The 19,049-nt window shown below is 39.6% G+C and overlaps 2 protein-coding genes across 3 annotated transcripts in view; one reads left to right on the plus strand and one right to left on the minus strand.

Moving 5' to 3' along the window:
- LOC123683459 overlaps nt 1–19,049 on the plus strand; it is a 200,896-nt gene that overhangs the window by 143,324 nt on the left and 38,523 nt on the right. The window lies entirely within an intron of this gene.
- Nucleotides 13,091–14,615, minus strand: LOC123683457. The gene is made up of 2 exons (XM_045622520.1): nt 14,152–14,615; nt 13,091–13,737 (listed from the first exon to the last, which is right to left on the minus strand). The coding sequence occupies exons 1-2, from the start codon at nt 14,555–14,557 to the stop codon at nt 13,262–13,264; spliced, it is 882 nt and encodes a 293-aa protein (XP_045478476.1). The 5' UTR covers nt 14,558–14,615; the 3' UTR covers nt 13,091–13,261.

The raw sequence follows: 19,049 nt of genomic DNA on the forward strand, positions 1-19,049 counted from the left end.
AAAAAAAATAGTAAACCCTTCGTTTTTTCTCCAAATTTCAATCATATACTCCTTGCTATACTATCTATGTTTCACTGAAAGAAATTAAAATTCAAACAGCTTCTTCTGAGTGATGCAGTTTCTTTGTCAGTTAGTAGGTATATTTTAAAGGAAGAATTTCACTATAAATGTGAAAATACTGTTATACATATAACCATAAAACTTTGAAACTGATCATAATAAAATTAACCACAACCAACTGTAAACAAATGATCAAAATGAAAAATAACTCAATATTTCACTCTAAATACGCTCTATTAGTGATGACGTCACACACCGCCATTTTTGGTTCTCCTGTCAGTTTTCGGAATCCGAACAAACAAATTGTCATTCAAATTAGTACGTTGTCGTTGAAGAAATTGGCTTATTTTGATAAATAAGATTATTTAAGGAACGATTTTACTATTAATTGATAGACAGAAGGAACAAGATTAATGCAAGTAAGTTCGAACTTGAAGTTGAACTAATAAACACGGCTTTCTAAAAAATCTGGGGAATGATTGAGGATTCAAACATACTGGTATTAGCCTCGTTCCTTCTGTCTATCAATTAATACTGAAATCGTTCCTCAAATACTGTTATTTATGGAAATAAACCAATTCCTTCAACGACACCGTACTAATTTGAATAACAATTCATTTGTTTGGATTCCGAACACTGAAAGGAGAACCAAAAATGGCGGTGTGTGACGTCACACTAATAGAGCGTATACGAAATAACACGAAAAATAACCGATGAAACTCTTTCATTTTCCAATTCTCCCACATCTCAGCCTACCTAGACCTACCTCAACATCAAATTGAATATGAAATATCTCCGTTCATATTTATCGAGATGTTCATCTGGGGAATTTCATCCCTAGAAGGATGCAGCATCCCTCCTACCAATTTGGCAGTTGACTTACACCGGAAATTCATTCCCTCGCCACCATTCTACATCATCGAACACAACGTGGCGTGGGTCAGGATTTGAAGCCAAAATATCTGGACCATCCAATATCTCCGAGGAATCTGGACAACGGTCGGAGATATGAAATATTTAATAGAGGGGGCATTCACATGCCACGAACCGATTTTCATTCCTGCATTGGGCTCGGTCTTGCGTTAAACACCCCAATTTTGGGGTTGGAATAGCGGACGACACAAAGGAAGCTGTTTCCTATCCGGTGATGTTCATGTACCTAATTTTTCCTTCAGGTTTGCTTGAATAGGGAAGTGGTCCAGATTGGAGTTGCTCGGGTAGGATAAAGATAACATCAGAGGACTTTTTGGCGCAATATTTTCTTCAATAAGGATTTTTCATTGGGAGGAAAGACTTTTTCAAGAAGCTGATTTTTATGAGTTCAGAGTTCTTTTTTCAAATTTGAACCTACTCTATTCTACCCGTCCGATTTTCTCATTTATCTGATTTTATTCTACTACTACTACTTGTTATAAGATTGTGTCACTGAGAGTAATTATATTTGTGTTAGATTAAGGTTCTTTGAGTGGGTCTGAGAATGTGTAGGTTTCAAGACAATATTTTCATAATTCTGATAATTATATTAGATTGCCTTCATTGAGTGGACTCATTTGACTTTGAAGATTTATAGTGATCATTTATTGATTAGGAACACTATCAACCAAAATATACAGATGAATTCTCGAAAATTGTCATTTCAATTGAAAATTAACGATTTGCATATCTATTTCACAGAAGAGTAACGAAGAATACCTATGGTTCCATCTGTTGAGATCGCTACCTCTGTGAAATTAACTAGAGTAGCATTAGGTATACATAAGAAAGATTATTGAGATTGTGGAGGCATATTTTCGATGTTTAAAAAATACTTTTTTACTTTCGAATCATAAATAGCCTATTCGTTGTTTTGTTGCATAAGTCTTGGCATCCTCGAACCTTTTAAAGGAGCATATTCACGAGCCGTTAACCTCAGTGAATTCGTCAAAAATAAATACAGAAACAACATCACAAAATGATAAATCAAGATTGTGTCGGGTTTTTTTTTTGTAGTGAAATTCAAGAACTTCGATGCGTTGCTGAAGTATCCATTATCGTTGCATTTTTAGTATTGGCATAGTTTTTACTTGTCAAATGTTAATAGATGTCAGCTTTACAGGTGACACTGCCTAGATAGCGTGCTATTCAAAATGAAACCTCTTATTGGAAAATTTTGTATTTTATGTAGATCAGTTTGTTTTGAAAACGCGTTGTGAATCCTATGTTTCGAAAATGATTTGCTAAATCCAAGGCCGACGTTAGGGGTTGAACAATGAAGCGACCGTTTCAGGCCCTCTTTGAGGGGCGGCAATTCGACCCAGTTTTCTGGTCGCCTGGATTTGAGGGGGGTCATGTTGTTATTGATACTTATTCAGCAAGAGCGCTGAAAATTCTTTGCTTCAGGCGCCAAAATTACTCACACCGGCCCTTGTTGAATTTTTATGAAGTCTCATTCGAGGAAGTCTCGCAAAAGTCTTGGAAATTGCTATTGAAATACCAAACGCCAAATACTTCTATTTACTTACAAACCCAAACGTTAATCCCGCCTTTTCCTTGATTAAAAAGTAGTATCTGTCCTCCCTCCGTAACGACAAATGAAATAAAGTAATTATGAAAAAGGACCCTCTAATGCGAATGTCATTATTTCATTCGTTATTGCTGTATTTACATTTCAGGTATGATTTCCTGGGTGTGAATTGTCGTTGATTACGTTTTCAATTAGAAGTAATGATATTTTCTAATTGGATGCCATCCCCGCTCTGCGTCATATTCCATCCGGTTTGGCGTTTTTGTTCTTTTCGGGTCTTCGGTTTTAAGCCTTTCATTTCATGAGGGATTCCATAAAGAAAGGATGAGGGGTCATTATGTCAAGTGGAGGGGAGTAAAACGAAGGGTTTTCCAGGCGGGAACAGTTGACTTGATCACGTTTCCTTGATGGGACACGCAAATTTGCTGATTTCCTCATTGAAAAACAATTTATGGGGGTTTGGAGCAAAAAGGAGATAATCTTTAGCTTGTTCACTGAATTTTGTGTTATATCTTTATCAAAAAAAGATATGAAACACTGCGCAGGATATTGTTTCGGCATTATGTATAGATTGAACATTTCAAGCTCCGTGCATAATTTCATGTTGATAGCGTCTTTGAAATTATCAAAATTGGTGGTAGGAACGACGATGGAGCAAAATCAGAGGTACTGGCATCAGGGTATATGTATGGACCTAAAATGAGGATCTCTAAAGCCCTGGGAAGTGAGCGCATGTCTACATCACCACGAACAGCCAAACCACGCTGAGATCTCTGGAATCGTACTACCAGGGGTCTCTGTTGACTTGGGAGTGCCGTAACACCATAAGGCAGCTGACCAGAGGCAATAAAGTGACTCTACTATGGGTACCAAGGCACTGTGGTGTTGAAGGAAACGAAAAAGCCTATGCACAAGCAAAAAGTGCATCAAAGTTAACACCTGCTGGACCTGAGCCTTTCTGTGGGCTAGGAAAAGTCCAATATAAGACAGCGGTCCAGCAATGGGAGTTGAATAATAGGAAAACCCACTGGACAAACACTCCTGGACTTACTCACGCCAACAAATTCGTGATGATTTCACCTACCTACGCCAGAAAGCCCTTAAATCTGTCAAGAGCCGAGCTTCGGGTTATGGTGGGACTGCTGACGGGGCACTGTCGGTACAAACATCATTTGTACCGTATGGAAAAGTCAGCAGATGAGATTTGCAGGCTCTGCGGATCAGAAGCAGAAACAACTGAACACATGATATGCAAGTATTCAACTCTCCTTGAGGCGAGATACGGACTTGAAACTTCGATACTTTTAGATTGAAGCTCGATTTATAAAAAACGATTGCATTTGAGGTGGCTGTAGCCAATATGCCAAGAGAAATAAAGATTCTAGTAGAGGTTCAAGTGATTAGTCAATTATTTCAGAAATTATAGTTTATAAACTGGAATTTCCAAAATATATTTGATAATTTTCTCGATGCTGCCAAATCTCCTTGAGACACGATACAAACTTGAAACTTCGATTTGTTTTAGACCAAAACTCGATCTTTGAAAAAACCATTTCATTCGAGAGGGCTGTCGCCAATATTTTAGGAGTTATAACAATAAAACGCACTCAAATACTCCTTATTATTTCAAAAATAGATAAATATCGTAATAATCCGCTGCAGAATTTTTTTCCCAATTTTTTTCATAGATGTCCATCTCCAACTGATTTAACGTCGTTGGCAATTCGACCCAAATTTTCCAGCTGGTTAACGTTCAGGGAAAATCGAGCGTTAACCGAGTTTTTCCTCCGGCCCAATCGAGGGCTTCAACCCCTCGCCTAGATAATTAGGTCGACCATTTTTCTTCACCCCCTAAGTTCTTTCTGACATTTGACGTATCTATCGAAAAATCGAACGAAAGGGGATTTGAGGACGATAGGCCGGGGATTAGGCCAATTGAAAAGACCCCGGTCTGATGCACAGATGGCGGTGCTAGTATTAAATCCATATGATTTTAAGTTAGTACCAACCTTCAAACGATACGTGTCAAAATTTGACAGCAGTCCGACCATTAGTTTGTGAGATATTGCGTTGTGAGTGTAGCTATTTTTTTATTTGAAAAGAAGTGGAAAAAAATTTCGTGTGCTGATGAAATATTGCTCTTTGAAGGGAAAAAATACAGTTGAAGCAAAATCTTGGCTTGATGAAGAGTTTCCGGGGTTTGCATTAGGAAAATCAACCATCATTGATGGGTATGTTTAGTTTAGACACGTGGTGAAATGACCACCGAAGACGGCGAACGCAGTGGACGCCCAAAAGAGGCTGTCACCGACTTAAAATCAAAAAAGTTCACAAAATAATCTTAAATGAGCGTAAAGTGAAGTTGATCGAGATGGCAGACATTGTGAAGATATCATCTGAACGTGTACATCATATCATTCACGAATATTTGTACATGAGAAAGTTGTGTGCAGAATGGGTACCGCACGAGCTCACAATCGATCAAAAGCAACAAAAATGGTATCGAAAAGTTGAAAGATCGCTATAATCGCTGTATCGCCCTCAAAGGCAACTATGTTGAATAATAAAATCGAATTTTGACAAAAAAATGTGTTTTACAATAGTAGACCGGGGACTTTTGAATCGGCCTGTTATTGTTTGCCTCTCGATAGTCTCCAGCCACTGTGTCGGCTTCGTTTTACATGCCCGAACGTAATCAGGGTGTTGCTAATGAGGTGGAAAACGTAGCCTCCAAAGGGACGCATAACGTTGTGTGCATGCACTGCACACAGGGAAGTAATTGCCGTGTTAGCTGATGAAAACGGCCGCAAAATATCTAGTCAGGTGGTGTTTTCTCACTAGAATATTCTATTTTCGAGGTGGATGGTTCATTTAGCTTTACGACTGTGTTGCAAGTTCCTGTGATGGCTAAAGTTTCGGGGGCGTCAAGTGAAAATATCACTAAACAGACTGCAAAGAGTTTTTAGATGAATAAAGGAAATGAATACGGTGTGTATTTAGCAGTAATAGCTACACTTCCGAGGATGACAAGGTGCATTGTTGGCAGAGACGATAAACCGAGGTTAACAAACGTTGGAGTTTGAGAAAGTGCTTTTACCATGAAGTATTTTTCCTGAAATCGCTATATCGACTTGTCATAAATTTTCAATTTTTTCAATGAATAACGATTTTCTAAAACTATCTCGTTTCAGTCGAAATCGTTGTGACAAGAGTCAGATAATCATTACTTATTTCGATTTGATATCTTCTCATCTTCTAAAACTTTGTTATGTAGTATAAATCCATTATTTCTGCATGAAAACAAAGGCTTTCATTACCATATAGTTAGAATGATACGATTTGGACCAAATATCCGCCGTTTTGATCGAAAACTTGTTGAAGTTTTGAAGGTAATACCATTCTGCCTCTGTTATAGAAGCCCTTGTTTCTATTGGCAAAAAATTGAGACAGTCTATTTTCACAAGCCTCTGTTGAAGCGAATTTTTCACCAGCAAAATTGTTTGCCATGGACAGGAAGAGATGCTAATCACTTGGTGCCAGGTCTGGACTATAAGGAGGATGCATAAGAACCTTTTAAGCTAGATCTCGGATCTTCTGGCTCGATGTGTGGCCTGGCTTTGTCCTGATGCACAATTCCTCTTCTATTGGCCAAAACTGGCCGTTTCTTGACGATTTCTTCCTTCAAAAGGTCCAATTGTTGACAGTACAGATTCGAGTTAACAGTTGTACCCTAGGGAAGCAGCTCAAAGTAGATAATTCCCTGCCAATCCCACCAAACACAGCTAAACCTTCCTGACCATCAATGCTAGCTATGCCTCCGTTTCCGCTGACTCACCGCGTTTCTACCACGTCCGTTTTTGCTTGACGTTGTCGTAAGTGATCCACTTTTCATCGCCAGTCACCAACCGCTTCAAAAATGTGTCGAATTTGTTGAAATTCAGCATGGAGTTGCAGATAGAAATTCAGTCCATGAGGTTTTTTGCCTTAACTTGTGTGGTACCTATGCATCGAGCTTCTTCTTAAGGTCAGCCTTATTCAAATGGTTTCAAACGATTTTTGTGCAATCCTTAGCTCTTGGAAAATCTAAACAGTGCTTACATGACTGTTGGACTCGACAATGCCCATGATTTTATCGACATTTTCAACAATTGGCCTTGCAGTGCGTGGTGCATCCTTCAGATCGAAATTACCGGAACAGAATCGACGAAACCAAAATTGCGCAAAATTGGCAGTTACACTATCAGGACCACAAACACTATTTACATTTTCAGCAGCATTTTCGTCTGTATCGAAGAAAAACTGTAAAATATAGCGTATTTGCTCTGTGCTAATGTCTATTCTTGACGCGCGCTCAAACTAAACTGAGGCAACTAATCACAAAACTGTCAAAAAAGTTTCTGTAGTACGAAATCTTATCTTCCTAACGTTATCTATAGGAAATCGATCGGACTTATACAAAGCGAGATACAGATAATTAAAGCCAATCATTCGAAAAATAATGGATTTCCACCTAAAATTAACCGAAAAATTAAAAAATTTGGTCTAATGAACAAATCAACGCATTTACAATGCAAGCACCGGATCACGACAAGTTCTATAACAACTCTATGAAAGCGCATTAACTTTCCAAACCCAGGCGAACAATTTCACTGCATATTCAACTATTTCCAGGGTATATCTTCACTTGATGTTTTTGTTTCGACGGTATGAACTCCCAAGGAAAAATAACTCCGAGATGAATCTCCATAATAGTTACACTAAACCATCCCAAATGTTTCCAACAGTAACAAATCTCGAGCAGCAAGAAAACCCCCTATCCTAAACTTCATAAACCGCAACTTTTCCAACACAATCTGTCAGCATTACTCCCGCAACATCTCCCTCAAAATTCCGGATGCTGAGAACGCTCCTCCCGAAAATCACAAACTCCTAGAACTACGCCAAGAACTCACCTCAGGGGGGGGGGCGAAAGAGTCTAGTCCCGGTAGGTTCACGCGACGAAATTGAATTACAAAAATTAGTTTGCATTGAAATTCGGCGTTGTAGCAACCCTCCCAGAGCGTCGGCACAGCCCCCCGAAGAGCAGCGTCGCGTCGTTAGGCGTCGGAGAGCCCGGTATGCTTCCAAGTTTGTCCCCAAGTCGAAAGTTTGGCTGCGTAGGAACGATTGTTGAATTTAATTTATGACACCGTTATTTCTACTCGATTGCCAGATGGTAGGCTGTTGATTGGGTGAGGGGGGTTTCAATTTTTTGGAAGTGTTTAATTGGGGAGGTTTGGAGAGGGTGGCTTTGGTGTCTTTCAGACAGAAATACTCACAATCTTGAGGTGCGTGGACATGAAGCTATAGGGTGTTTTTTTTTCGAGGTATATAACTTTAAGTTGGTATTACTGTTCAAGATGGCAACCGATTTAACAGCTGTCCAGTGATTTATTCTCAGTTTGGTTTGGCAATTCATCACGAATAGACTTACGCCTGAACAACGCTTGCAAATAGTGCAATTTCATTTCGAAAATAATGGTTCTGTGCTGAATACGTATCGCGTACTACGTCCATTAGTGATGAAGCGCACTTCTGGTTGAATGGCTACGTCAACAAACAAAACTGCCGCATTTGGAGTGGAGCTAATCCTCGAGTGTATGTCGAAACACCGTTTCATCCAGAAAAACTAACTGTTTGGTGCGCTTTATTGGCTGGTGGAATCATTGGTCCGTACTTCTTCAAAAACGATGATGGCCAGAACGTTACAGTCAATGGTGATCGGTATAGAGCCATGATAACTAACTTTTTCATTCCTGAATTGAACAACCATGATGTCCAGGAGCTGTGGTTCCAACAAGACGGCGCAACATGTCGCACAGCTCATGCCACAATCGATTTATTGAAAGACACGTTTGGTGACCGCCTAATTTCACGTTTTGGACCTGTGAATTGTCCTCCAAGATCTTGTGATTTAACACCGCTAGACTACTTTCTGTAGGGCTATGTGAATTCATTGGTCTATGCGGATAAGCCACAAACCCTTGACCATTTGGGAGACAACATTCGCCGTGTTATAACCGATTTAAGGCCACAAATGTTGGAAAAAGTCATCGAAAATTGGACGTCCAGATTGGACTACATCCGAGCCAGCCGTGGCGGTCATATGCCAGAAATCATATTCAAAATGTAATGCCACAAGATTATCTTGCGGATAAATAAAATTCATGTCAATCGAATAATCCATCGTTGTTTTATTGCAATTTAAAGTTCTATATCTCTAAAAAAACACCTTTTATAAACTCTTGAAGACCACAAATGTTTCTGATCTTTCCCGAATTCCTCATCAATGTTCTACCATTAAGACCTCATCCCCCTGTTCAATTCCATAACGAACAATGGATGCGGACCTGCAGGAATGTTTCCTGCTGAGACAGACAGGTGGTCGGGACTCAAGCATACAAAACAACCCCCTCATTCAGCCTCCCACCACTACCCCCTACCCTCCTGGCAATTACGACCCAGAAACTACCCGATAACCTTTTCATGCAACCTAGAGGGACTTTTCAGCGCGATAGAAATCGCCGAAATGACCGTGCCATGAGTAACAGCCTGTCCTTCCTGCCGCCCCTTATCTCGCGTTGTCGCTGCATGCACGCCGCGAAAATTGCAACATTTTCTTCCTGCGGATTTTTCCACGAACCCATGCCGGAAGTCAATTCCCCAGCGCCCTCGGGCGGGCCGGATATGAAACTTTTATCACTGCTCGCTTCTCTCACCTCTGAGCGAGCCTCTTGCCATCCCTTTTGAAACGTTAGAGAAGGGATGGAAGGGAAGAGGGGGATGTAGCTAATATTGGTTACATTCTAAACGCATTAAACGTTCTACCCTTGAGCTATTTGACGTTTCAAAAGGGTGAGTGGCAGGATGCGAGGTGAGGAAAAATGGTGTTTTGAATAAGTCTTAGACTGTAAGGCAAATATGGTGGTGACTACAGTTTTGTACAGTTGTACCGTTTGTGAGGTTCGTCAAACCCAAACTTTATTTCTGAAGACGTTGTAATTATATTGTCATCAGGATTATCATCTTGAGGATGAAAATATGACCTTCAACCAATCAAGTTCAGTAAATAAAGGGTGTTTTTTTAGAGCTATAGAACTTTAAATTGCAATAAAACAACGATGAATTATTCGATTGACATGAATTATATTTATCCGCAAGATAATCTTGTCGCATTATATTTTAAATATGATTTCTGGCATATGACCGCCACGGCTGGCTCGGATGTAGTTCAATCTGAACGTCCAATTTTCGATGAATTTTGTGGCCGTATATCGGCAATAACACGGCGAATGTTGTCTTCCAAATGGTAAAGGGTTTGTGGCTTATCCGCATAGACCGATGACTTTACATAGCACCACAGAAAGTAGTCTAGCGGTGTTAAATCACAAGATCTTGGAGGCCAATTCACAGGTCCAAAACATGAAATTAGGCGGTCACCAAACGTGTCTTTCAATAAATCGATTGTGCCACGAGCTGTGTGACATGTTGCGCCGTCTTGTTGGAACCACAGCTCCTGGACATCATGGTTGTTCAATTCAGGAATGAAAAAGTTAGTTACCATGGCTCTATACCGATCACCATTGACTGTAACGTTCTGGCCATCATCGTTTTTGAAGAAGTACGGACCAATGATTCCACCAGCCCATAAAGCGCACCAAACAGTCAGTTTTTCTGGATGTAACGGTGTTTTGACACACACTTGAGGATTAGCTTCACTCAAAATGCGGCAGTTTTGTTTGTTGACGTAGCCATTCAACCAGAAGTGCGCTTCATCGCTAAACAAAATAAAATGGACGTAGTGCGCGATACCTATCACGCACAGAACCATTATTTTCGAAATAAAATTGCACTATCTGCAAGCGTTGTTCAGGCATGAGTCTATTCATGATTAATTGCCAAACCAAACTGAGAATAAATCACTTGACAGATGTTAAATCGGTCATCATCTTGAACAGTAATGCCAACTTAAAGTTATATACCTCGACAAAAACACCCGTTACCTTGGAAACATCAATGTAAGGTGCAAACAGAATTGAAATTGTATAAAATTTCCCCAGAGTAATAAACATATGTTTAATATGGAACGCTTTGTCGAAGGATATACAAAAGTACTGACATTGAATATAGAAATGAGAGTCTCCTGTGGTTTCGATATCTGTTCATTTCTAGGACGACCCTGTTCTATAATAATCGAAAGCTGGCCAGTGTAATGATATCAAGTCTCGTACCAGCTAATGGTTAATCAATATCCCATCATGTGGCTGTCGACTGGACTCCACATATGCAATATTGCAACACGTGTAGACACTCATTTCGAGGCAAGACTTGGATAATCCTCAGAGCCTGATATTGCCATGGTTCAAGTAGATCGAATTCAATGTTGAATCTACTGAAAGCAATCAATAAGCCGCAACAAACCACTGTTTACTGCCTCTGGTCGTATTTTGGAACGAATTGGATCAGATTGAGTTCATAATAAGAAAGAAGTGTTGGTAGTGATGTCTCATTCCATTTTTTTATTATTTTTCCATCTTTTTTAGTTTGTGTATTTGATAGACTCTTCGGTGAAGATTTCTGTAATGAGCTATGATTTTTTTCTTGATAACGGGTGTTTCTTTTCGAGGTATATAACTTTTTGTACCAAAAATTACGATTTTCTTCGACATTTTATTTTTCACCTGAATCGTATGATCTTAGTGTCTAAACCGACGCCGACGTCTCGAAGCTCAATACTCTCTAAGATAAAGTACAAATTTACGGTCTTGTACAAAAAAAAAATCATCAGAGGTCACAAAGTAGAGCCCCAAGGTATTGAAGTTTGACTCTTCAATTGAATATTCTACAGTTTGATACCCCTGGCTTAAAAAATTTGAAATGAGTTTAATTGCCATATGAAATATAGAATGAGAGCAGCATCTCAATATAGAATGTCAATTTAAATAATTTAATGCTTAAAAATAAAGTTAATTTTCATCCGGAAAGAAAATTCAGGATAATAGGAAAGCATGCTTTTTCATCATAATACAGAAGGAGAATATAAAATACCTACTAAATTATTGCATTCCAATAGTCAAAAATTAATTTTCATTGAAAAAATTAGTTGGCATTACTATTCGAAATGGAGACCGATTTAACAGCTGTTAAATGATTTATTCTCAGTTTGGTTTGGCAATTCATCATGAATTGACTCACACCTGAACAACGCTTGCAAATAGTGCAATTTTATTTCGAAAATAATGGTTCTGTGCAGAATACGTATCGCGCACTACGTCGATTTTATTTTATTTAGCGATGAGGCGCACTTCTAGTTGAATGGCTACGTCAACAAACAAAACTGCCGCATTTGGAGTGATGCTTATCCTCAAGTGTATGTCGAAACACCGTTACATCCAGAAAAACTGACTGTTTGGTGCGCTTTATAGGCTGGTGAAATCATTAGTCCGTACTTCTTCAAAAACGATGATGACCAGAACGTTACAGTCAATGGTGATCGGTATAGAGCCATGATTACTAACTTTTTCATTCCTGAATTGAACAAGCATGATGTCTAGGAGCTGTGGTTCCAACAAGACGGCGCAACATGTCACACAGTACGTGCCACATTCGATTTATTGAAAGACACGTTTGGTTACCGCCTAATTTCACGTTTTGGACCTGTGACTAGGCCTCCAAGATCTTGGGATTTAACACCGCTAGACTACTTTCTGTGGGGCTATGTAAAGTCATTGGTCTGTGCGGATAAGCCACAAACCCTTGACCATTTGGAAGAAAACATTCGCCTCGTTATTGCCGATATACGGTCACAAATGTTGGAAAAAGTCATCGAAAATTGGTCGTCCAGATTGGACTACATCCGAGCCAACCGTGGCGGTCATATGCCAGAAATCATATTTAAAATGTAATACCACAAGATTATCTTATGTATAAGTAAAATTCATGTCAATCGAATAATCCATCGTTGTTTTATTGCAATTTAAAGTTCTACAGCTCCAAAAAAAAACACCCTTTAGATACGCATCGCCTCAATTCCATACTGTGCATCTTCACGATCATAATTGACAAGGCTTTATTTAACAATTCATAAAGTTAAGTGGGTCTACTAAATTATCTTATCGATGTGTTTACTCGTCTCGCCAACTAGACTGGGTTGAGTAATGTATAAAATAATTTCATTCAAACTTTCTACAAATACTGAAATTCGCCAATCAATAAAATTATTTTATGTATAATTCAACCTAGCCTGGATGGAGACACAGACATCGATTTTGTAGTTCAACTGAACATCCCCAGTATCCTCCATGACTATCGACAGTGACTGTCATTAGGTTATTGTGTCAACTTTGACCTCAATAATTGATCTAACTGGAAATATGTAAATAAAATTGCTCTCATTTTGTGAATGACCTCTATCCTTTTGTGAATCCAATTGTTTCAGAATGGCAGAATTTCAGAATCTTAGGATTATTTTCAACTCAAAATAAACACTCAGTGTTATTTTTTATTATAAACTTCACCACCAGTAGAACCATAAGCGTAACTAGGAGCGGGAGGACGTAACCTCCACTGATAAGTAGAAAAAAAAATCTGTGAGTGACAATTTAAAAAAAAATTATAAAAAATTGAGAAAAGTGGGGATGAACCCCCCATGAGTCAATTCTAGTCACGCCAACGAGGAGAACACTTCGGTGGTGGAATCGGTTCTGGGACTTTGGGCTCTACCTTTTTTCTTTCTCTCTTCTGCGGCCTCCAACAATTCCTCGAGAAGCACTTGGAGAAGAACGGATACCTCTCACCTTTCTGCCTAACAATCGGCATATCCTTGAAATCTGGTTCGAAACCTCTACGACCGCCTCCTGAATCTACGCTCTCTATGTAAGTCTCAGGCTCTGAGATGTCGCTGATGCTCCTGAGACACTGAGGAGGTTCCTGTATGACCGATGTGAAGGGAGTGTTGATTCTTCTACCCAGACGGCTGCAAACTGGGCAGGAAGCCTTCTTCGTGAACCTTCCACAGTCACATGTTCCTCCTGTTGGTTGAGGTGCTAACACTTGAATTGGAGTGTCGCCTTGACAGATTCTGACAGAGTGGTGACTTATGATGTTGTAACCCTTCAGCCAATCTAGCGTAGCAGCTGCAATCAAGATAAATCTGATATAATAATTAAGAGAAGTCCGCCTTATCTCTTCAACAAGCTGAATTATAGATTTGACGTCCACAATCTCAACATAAGATAGAAATTTGCTATCATGTCTTCACCATAGAACATCAACATTCCAGAGAGCAGAAATCCAAATACTATCATGGGATGTTGTCAAGCTTGGTTTGATAATGCCCAAAATCGAAGAAGAGTAGGCAAGATAGACGTCTAAGACTTATGGCCTTTAGAGACCGATTTGCGACAACTCGATCTTTGGTTGATGAGTGTTTAGGAGAACAAGGCCATCCTGTAACTGTCCGAACGGTTTACCGCAGGATATGGACTTTTGGACTGCAGCATTAACGACCCGATCTTGTAAAGAAAAAAAAATGAGTGCCCATGACATACCTGTGGATTTTTTGAGTTTACAATCTCTATCATGCTTTTCCAAGACAAGAATCTCAAGGGTACATCCAACATCTTTCTCCTCCGGTTGTGGAGTTTTCTGAACCGATGGTTCCTTCGGGAGTAGTACACTACTACTTTTCTTAGTTTGAGATACTACAGGAGTTATTATTGGTGAACGTTCTGGTGTTGATGCCATCGGAGATATTGGTTCTTGGATAACTTCAATTGCTTGTTCTACTGTTGAGCGTCTTTTTCTTGGAGGTTTGGGGTCGAATATTGTATAGGACTTTTCAAGACACTCTTTAGTACATTCTTCGGAACAGGGGTCTGGCTTAGCTGTTTTGGGACAGTTTTCGATTTTAATCAACAGTGGGTATTCTTGATGGTCGTTTTTATTTCTGGGCATCTGCTTGTAGACACGGGAATTTTGAGTTTTCAATATTGACGTTACAAGTGACAGATAGTTTGATGATTCTGTGTTTGCTGTATTTTGTGATTCAATCTGTCCTGTCCTGAAAAAAAGATGAGGAAAGCACCAAAATGAAGAAAGAAGCTTTCAAGCACACATTCATTAATCCGCCAATTGCAACCTTGTAGACCACATGGTCAATGGGCCAATGAATGAACGAATTCTTAAGAGCTCCGAAATATTATAGGTGTACAATTTTGCTTCAGCCGTTCTGCAATAGATGGCTGTAGCGGTAAGTGGTAGTCGAAATAAATAGATCGTAGATGTCATAAAATAGGCTTAGGTATTTTTAAACATAAGGCCATCGAAATATTAGTCGATTTGTGTCTGCATCATAAAGTTATTCTCGATAAAAAATGTCAGATTACGAGCCATTTTCTCGTCATTTGTGGAAGGTTTTAATTTTCTGCTTTAATATGAAGAAATCTGCGGCTAAGGCTCATCGAATGCTCTCAAATAACTGTGGTGAAGTCGCTATCAGTGAAAAAACGAGCCAACGCTTGAAGAACGGTGATTGCAGAATTGGAGGCATTACTTGATCAAGACTCGTATCAAACGCACCAAGCCATTTCAAAACGTCTAAAAGTCATGGGAATGATTCAGAAACAAAGAAATTGGGGGCCGTACGAGTTGAAGCCGAGAGATGTTGAACGGCGTTTGTTTGCCTGTGAACAGCTGTTTGCAAGGCAAAGACGGAAGGAATTTCTGCATCGCATTGTGTTCATGGGTTCATTACGATAATCCCAAGGGCTGAAAATCATGGGGATATCCCGACCATGCTTTCACGTCAACGGCCAAACCTAATATTCACGGTTCCAAAGTCATGCTCAGTATTTGGTGGAACCAGCTCGGCGTAGTGTATTATGAGTTCTGAAAACCGACGGAAAAAATTACAGGCGATGGTTATCGAATGCAATAAATGCGTTTGAGCCGAGCATTGAAAGACAAACAGCCGCAAAATAACGAGAGACATGATAAACTGATGTTACTGCATGGCAATGCTCGACCCCATGTTGCGAAAGTGGTCCCGGCGTTGCTCCCTCGGACTATCATTTGTTTAGATAAACGGCACACGGCCTGGCTGACCAGCACTTCCGGTCTTATGAAGAAGTTAAAAATTGGATCGATTCGTGGATCGCTTCAAACGATGACCAGTTTTTTCAACGCGGAATTCGTGCGCTGCCTAAAAGATGGGAAAAAGTGGTGGCCAGCGATGGACAATACTTTTTGAATAATACTTTTAAATGTTTTTTACAATAAAACCTCGAATTTTGGAAGAAAACAACGGGAGCAAAGTTGTCGTTTTTTCTTCTATTTTACTCTTAAATAAATTATGTATGACTCTGATGATGCTTTTAGAACGCAATTTTTCAACAATCAAATATAGGTGAGAGCACTGAGCGCTCATCTATACGTCTGATTGGCACTATTCTCGAAAGTACATTATCGTTTCAAGGCTGGTTAAAGCCACTAATATTATCATCAAGAACTCCGATGATTGGGTGTAAATGTATGGTATTCCTCAGGAGTCTATTCCGAGTCCAATATTATCTAAAAAGTGACAGATTACTTCTCTTTCCTCAATTTTTCCCTTGATATTTCGAACTACAAACCTGTTCCACCTCTGATTGCTACGTTGGCGACATCCACCGGCATAATCGTCAAGAAATACTGCATAGCCCAAGGTCGCCAACGTCATAAACCCGTAAGAAATCCGTTATTTATAAAGCGACATATGCATTTCATTACGTAATACAGCCCATAGTGTGGCTTTGATTCACGCGGGCGGCAGGCTAACTTCAGAATCCGAAGGGCCGTGAATCTGGCAGCGGTCGACGGCGACGTTCACTCGCCTATCTGATTTATATCGCATAGGGCGGTCGTAAAATTCGCGCGGTCGCCAGAGCCCGAGAAGCGACGCGTTGAATAATTGTCATGGAATTTTACAGGACACACGAATTTGAGGACACGTTTATTCTGAATTGCTGTCAGATCGGGAATGGAGATAGCGAATTAAAAATAGGGGGTTTTTAAAGGGTGTAGGGGTTGAATGGAGTGGGGGTGGAGGATCTATTGTTTTACAACTAACTTAAAATCATGAGAACTTGAGCTTTAAAAGTATGTTGATTGGTGTCCCAATAAAAATGAAAGAAGAAATATATAAAAATGATATTTGGCCAAGTGGAATAAGTTTTGACCAATTCAATTTCAAGAAGGGCCAACATTCTTCAGATCAAAAACCATTTATTGATCACACTCAAAAACACAAACCTAACTCCACATTTCTTCTATTTTTTATGTTACAACGGCTTAGGATTTCCAGATTTTGTTGATGATTTGGAGCGAATAAATCACGAGATGTTTTATAGGAGTTGGTTGTATTGAAAGATCCTTGATGGTTTTTGCTCCATTTCTATTTTATAGATAGATAGATACAAAGAAACTGCAACACCTAGAAAAAAGTTTTTAAATTTTAAATTTTTTTGGTGAAACATAGATAGTATAGCAGGGAGTAAATGATTGAATTTGGAGAAAAAATCCTGTAGGTTTTTTCATGTAAACAATTTTTGTTACTTGATTATTGTAGTCGTTTTTTGCAAGTTTTTTAAATTTTACAACAAACCAGCTGTTCGAGGAGATCCAAAGTCGATGTTTAGTTGTTGTTAAAATGCCTTAAGTACGTGTTCGCGGAATTTATCGCCAGCTAAGTGAATTTAAAAGAGGTCGAATTATTGGTCTACGGGGTGGAGTTGTCATTTGAAGAAATCGCTAACCGTACGAACAGAAATCCAACTACTGTTATGAGATGTTGTCAAGCGTGGTTTGATAATGCCCAAAATCGAAGAAGAGTAGGCACCGGACGTCGAAGGGGCACAAATGAAGTTCAAGATCGGCGTCTAAGACTTATGGCCATTAGAGAACGATTTGCGACAACTCGATCTTTGGCTGATGAGTGGTTAGGAGAACAAGGTCTTCCTGTAACTGCCCGAACGGTTTACCGCCGGATAAGGTCTTTTGGACTGCAGCATTATCGACCTCATCTTGTGTTACCTTTGACGGTTGAGCATCGCTGTCAACGATTACAGTATTGCAGAGAACGCCAACATTGGAATGTGGAATGGCATCAGGTCGTCTTTTCTGATGAATCTCGATTCTCCTTGGGTGCACATGATGGCCGAAGAAGGGTTAGACGACGTCGGGGAGAAAGACGTGAACCTCAGTTTGATGGTGAGCGTCATGTACACCGGACAGTAGACGTTATGGTATGGGGTGCTATTGCACATGCAAGTAGGTCACCTTTAGAGTTTATTCGAGGTAACATGACAGCGGAATAGTGGAATCATATGTTCTGCCTCACCTTAACTGCTTCGAGAATCCAATATTTCAGCAAGATAATGGCCGACCTCAAGTTGCCACAGTTAGTTTGAACTTTTTCGAAGCGACCCATGTGAATCTTTTGCCATGGCCGCCCAGATACCCCGATATTTTGCCCATAGAGCATGTTTGAAACATAATGGGTAAATGGCTTGGAAATTCACCCTAGCCCCCACGAACTATGGCGGCCCTGAGACATGACGTACAGGTAGCTTGGGATAGTATTCCTCAAGGAGAAATAGAATATCTTATTGCATCAATGCCGAGACGTTTTGGGGAGTGTATAGATAATCGCGGTAAACAAACACATTATTAACACATTTATTCAAAATGATCATTGGAAAACCTTCTACTTGGGGTATATAAAGTTTTTTTACTTGTTTCATAATGGGTCATACATGGCATATATGGTTATCCATTTCATGCTCTTGAAAATGATGCCTAAATCTCAGTTTGGTGTCTTATTTTTTTGTAAATTTGAAACCATTTCTTGCTGTTCGATGTTTTTCACGGACAATTCATGAATGTTTTTTTCAGTAAAGGTGCTCATCTATGTCTACTCTCAAAAATTTTGTATTGGCTAATAATTACTCTTCTCAATTGAGAGTTATAAAAATAATTCCCAACTAATACAGTTCCGGAAATGACAGAAGAATCATCTACAATCAAAACCATACCAAAACAACCCCTCCCATCCCTAAAAATTTCCATCAACCCCGAAATAAACTAGTTAACATAACGAATATAATCGAATCAACCTTCACCCTGTCTACTCTGATCTGGAATCCGTTTTGTTTTTACCAATAGGACGTTTAGGGCACGAAGAGACGAATTGAAAACTCAATTAGGCTTCCCTTAGGCTGAAAAATTATTTACCGCTCGCTAGGAAGTGGTAGCAAAACGGCCTTCCCATCTATTGTTGTGCGTCAGGCTTTACACCGTGATAGATTGTCGCCCAGCCACAAGTAGGTGTTTGAAAAACGTCCTAAAAACAAACAACTGAGATGGCAGCTTCACCCGGGACCGCATCTGGGTAAACAACAATGGGATTGGA

The sequence above is a fragment of the Harmonia axyridis genome, chromosome 6, assembly GCF_914767665.1.
Source record: "Harmonia axyridis chromosome 6, icHarAxyr1.1, whole genome shotgun sequence".
In the NCBI taxonomy this organism is placed as follows: domain Eukaryota; kingdom Metazoa; phylum Arthropoda; class Insecta; order Coleoptera; family Coccinellidae; genus Harmonia; species Harmonia axyridis.

Bases quoted from the DNA above. Each gene is read 5' to 3' on its own strand.
- LOC123683457 (XM_045622520.1), bottom strand. From the start codon at position 14,557: ATGCCCAGAAATAAAAACGACCATCAAGAATACCCACTGTTGATTAAA. The intron at 13,738-14,151 runs GTATGTCATGGG...TCTTGATTGCAG, and splicing joins TAAACTCAAAAAATCCACAG to CTGCTACGCTAGATTGGCTG.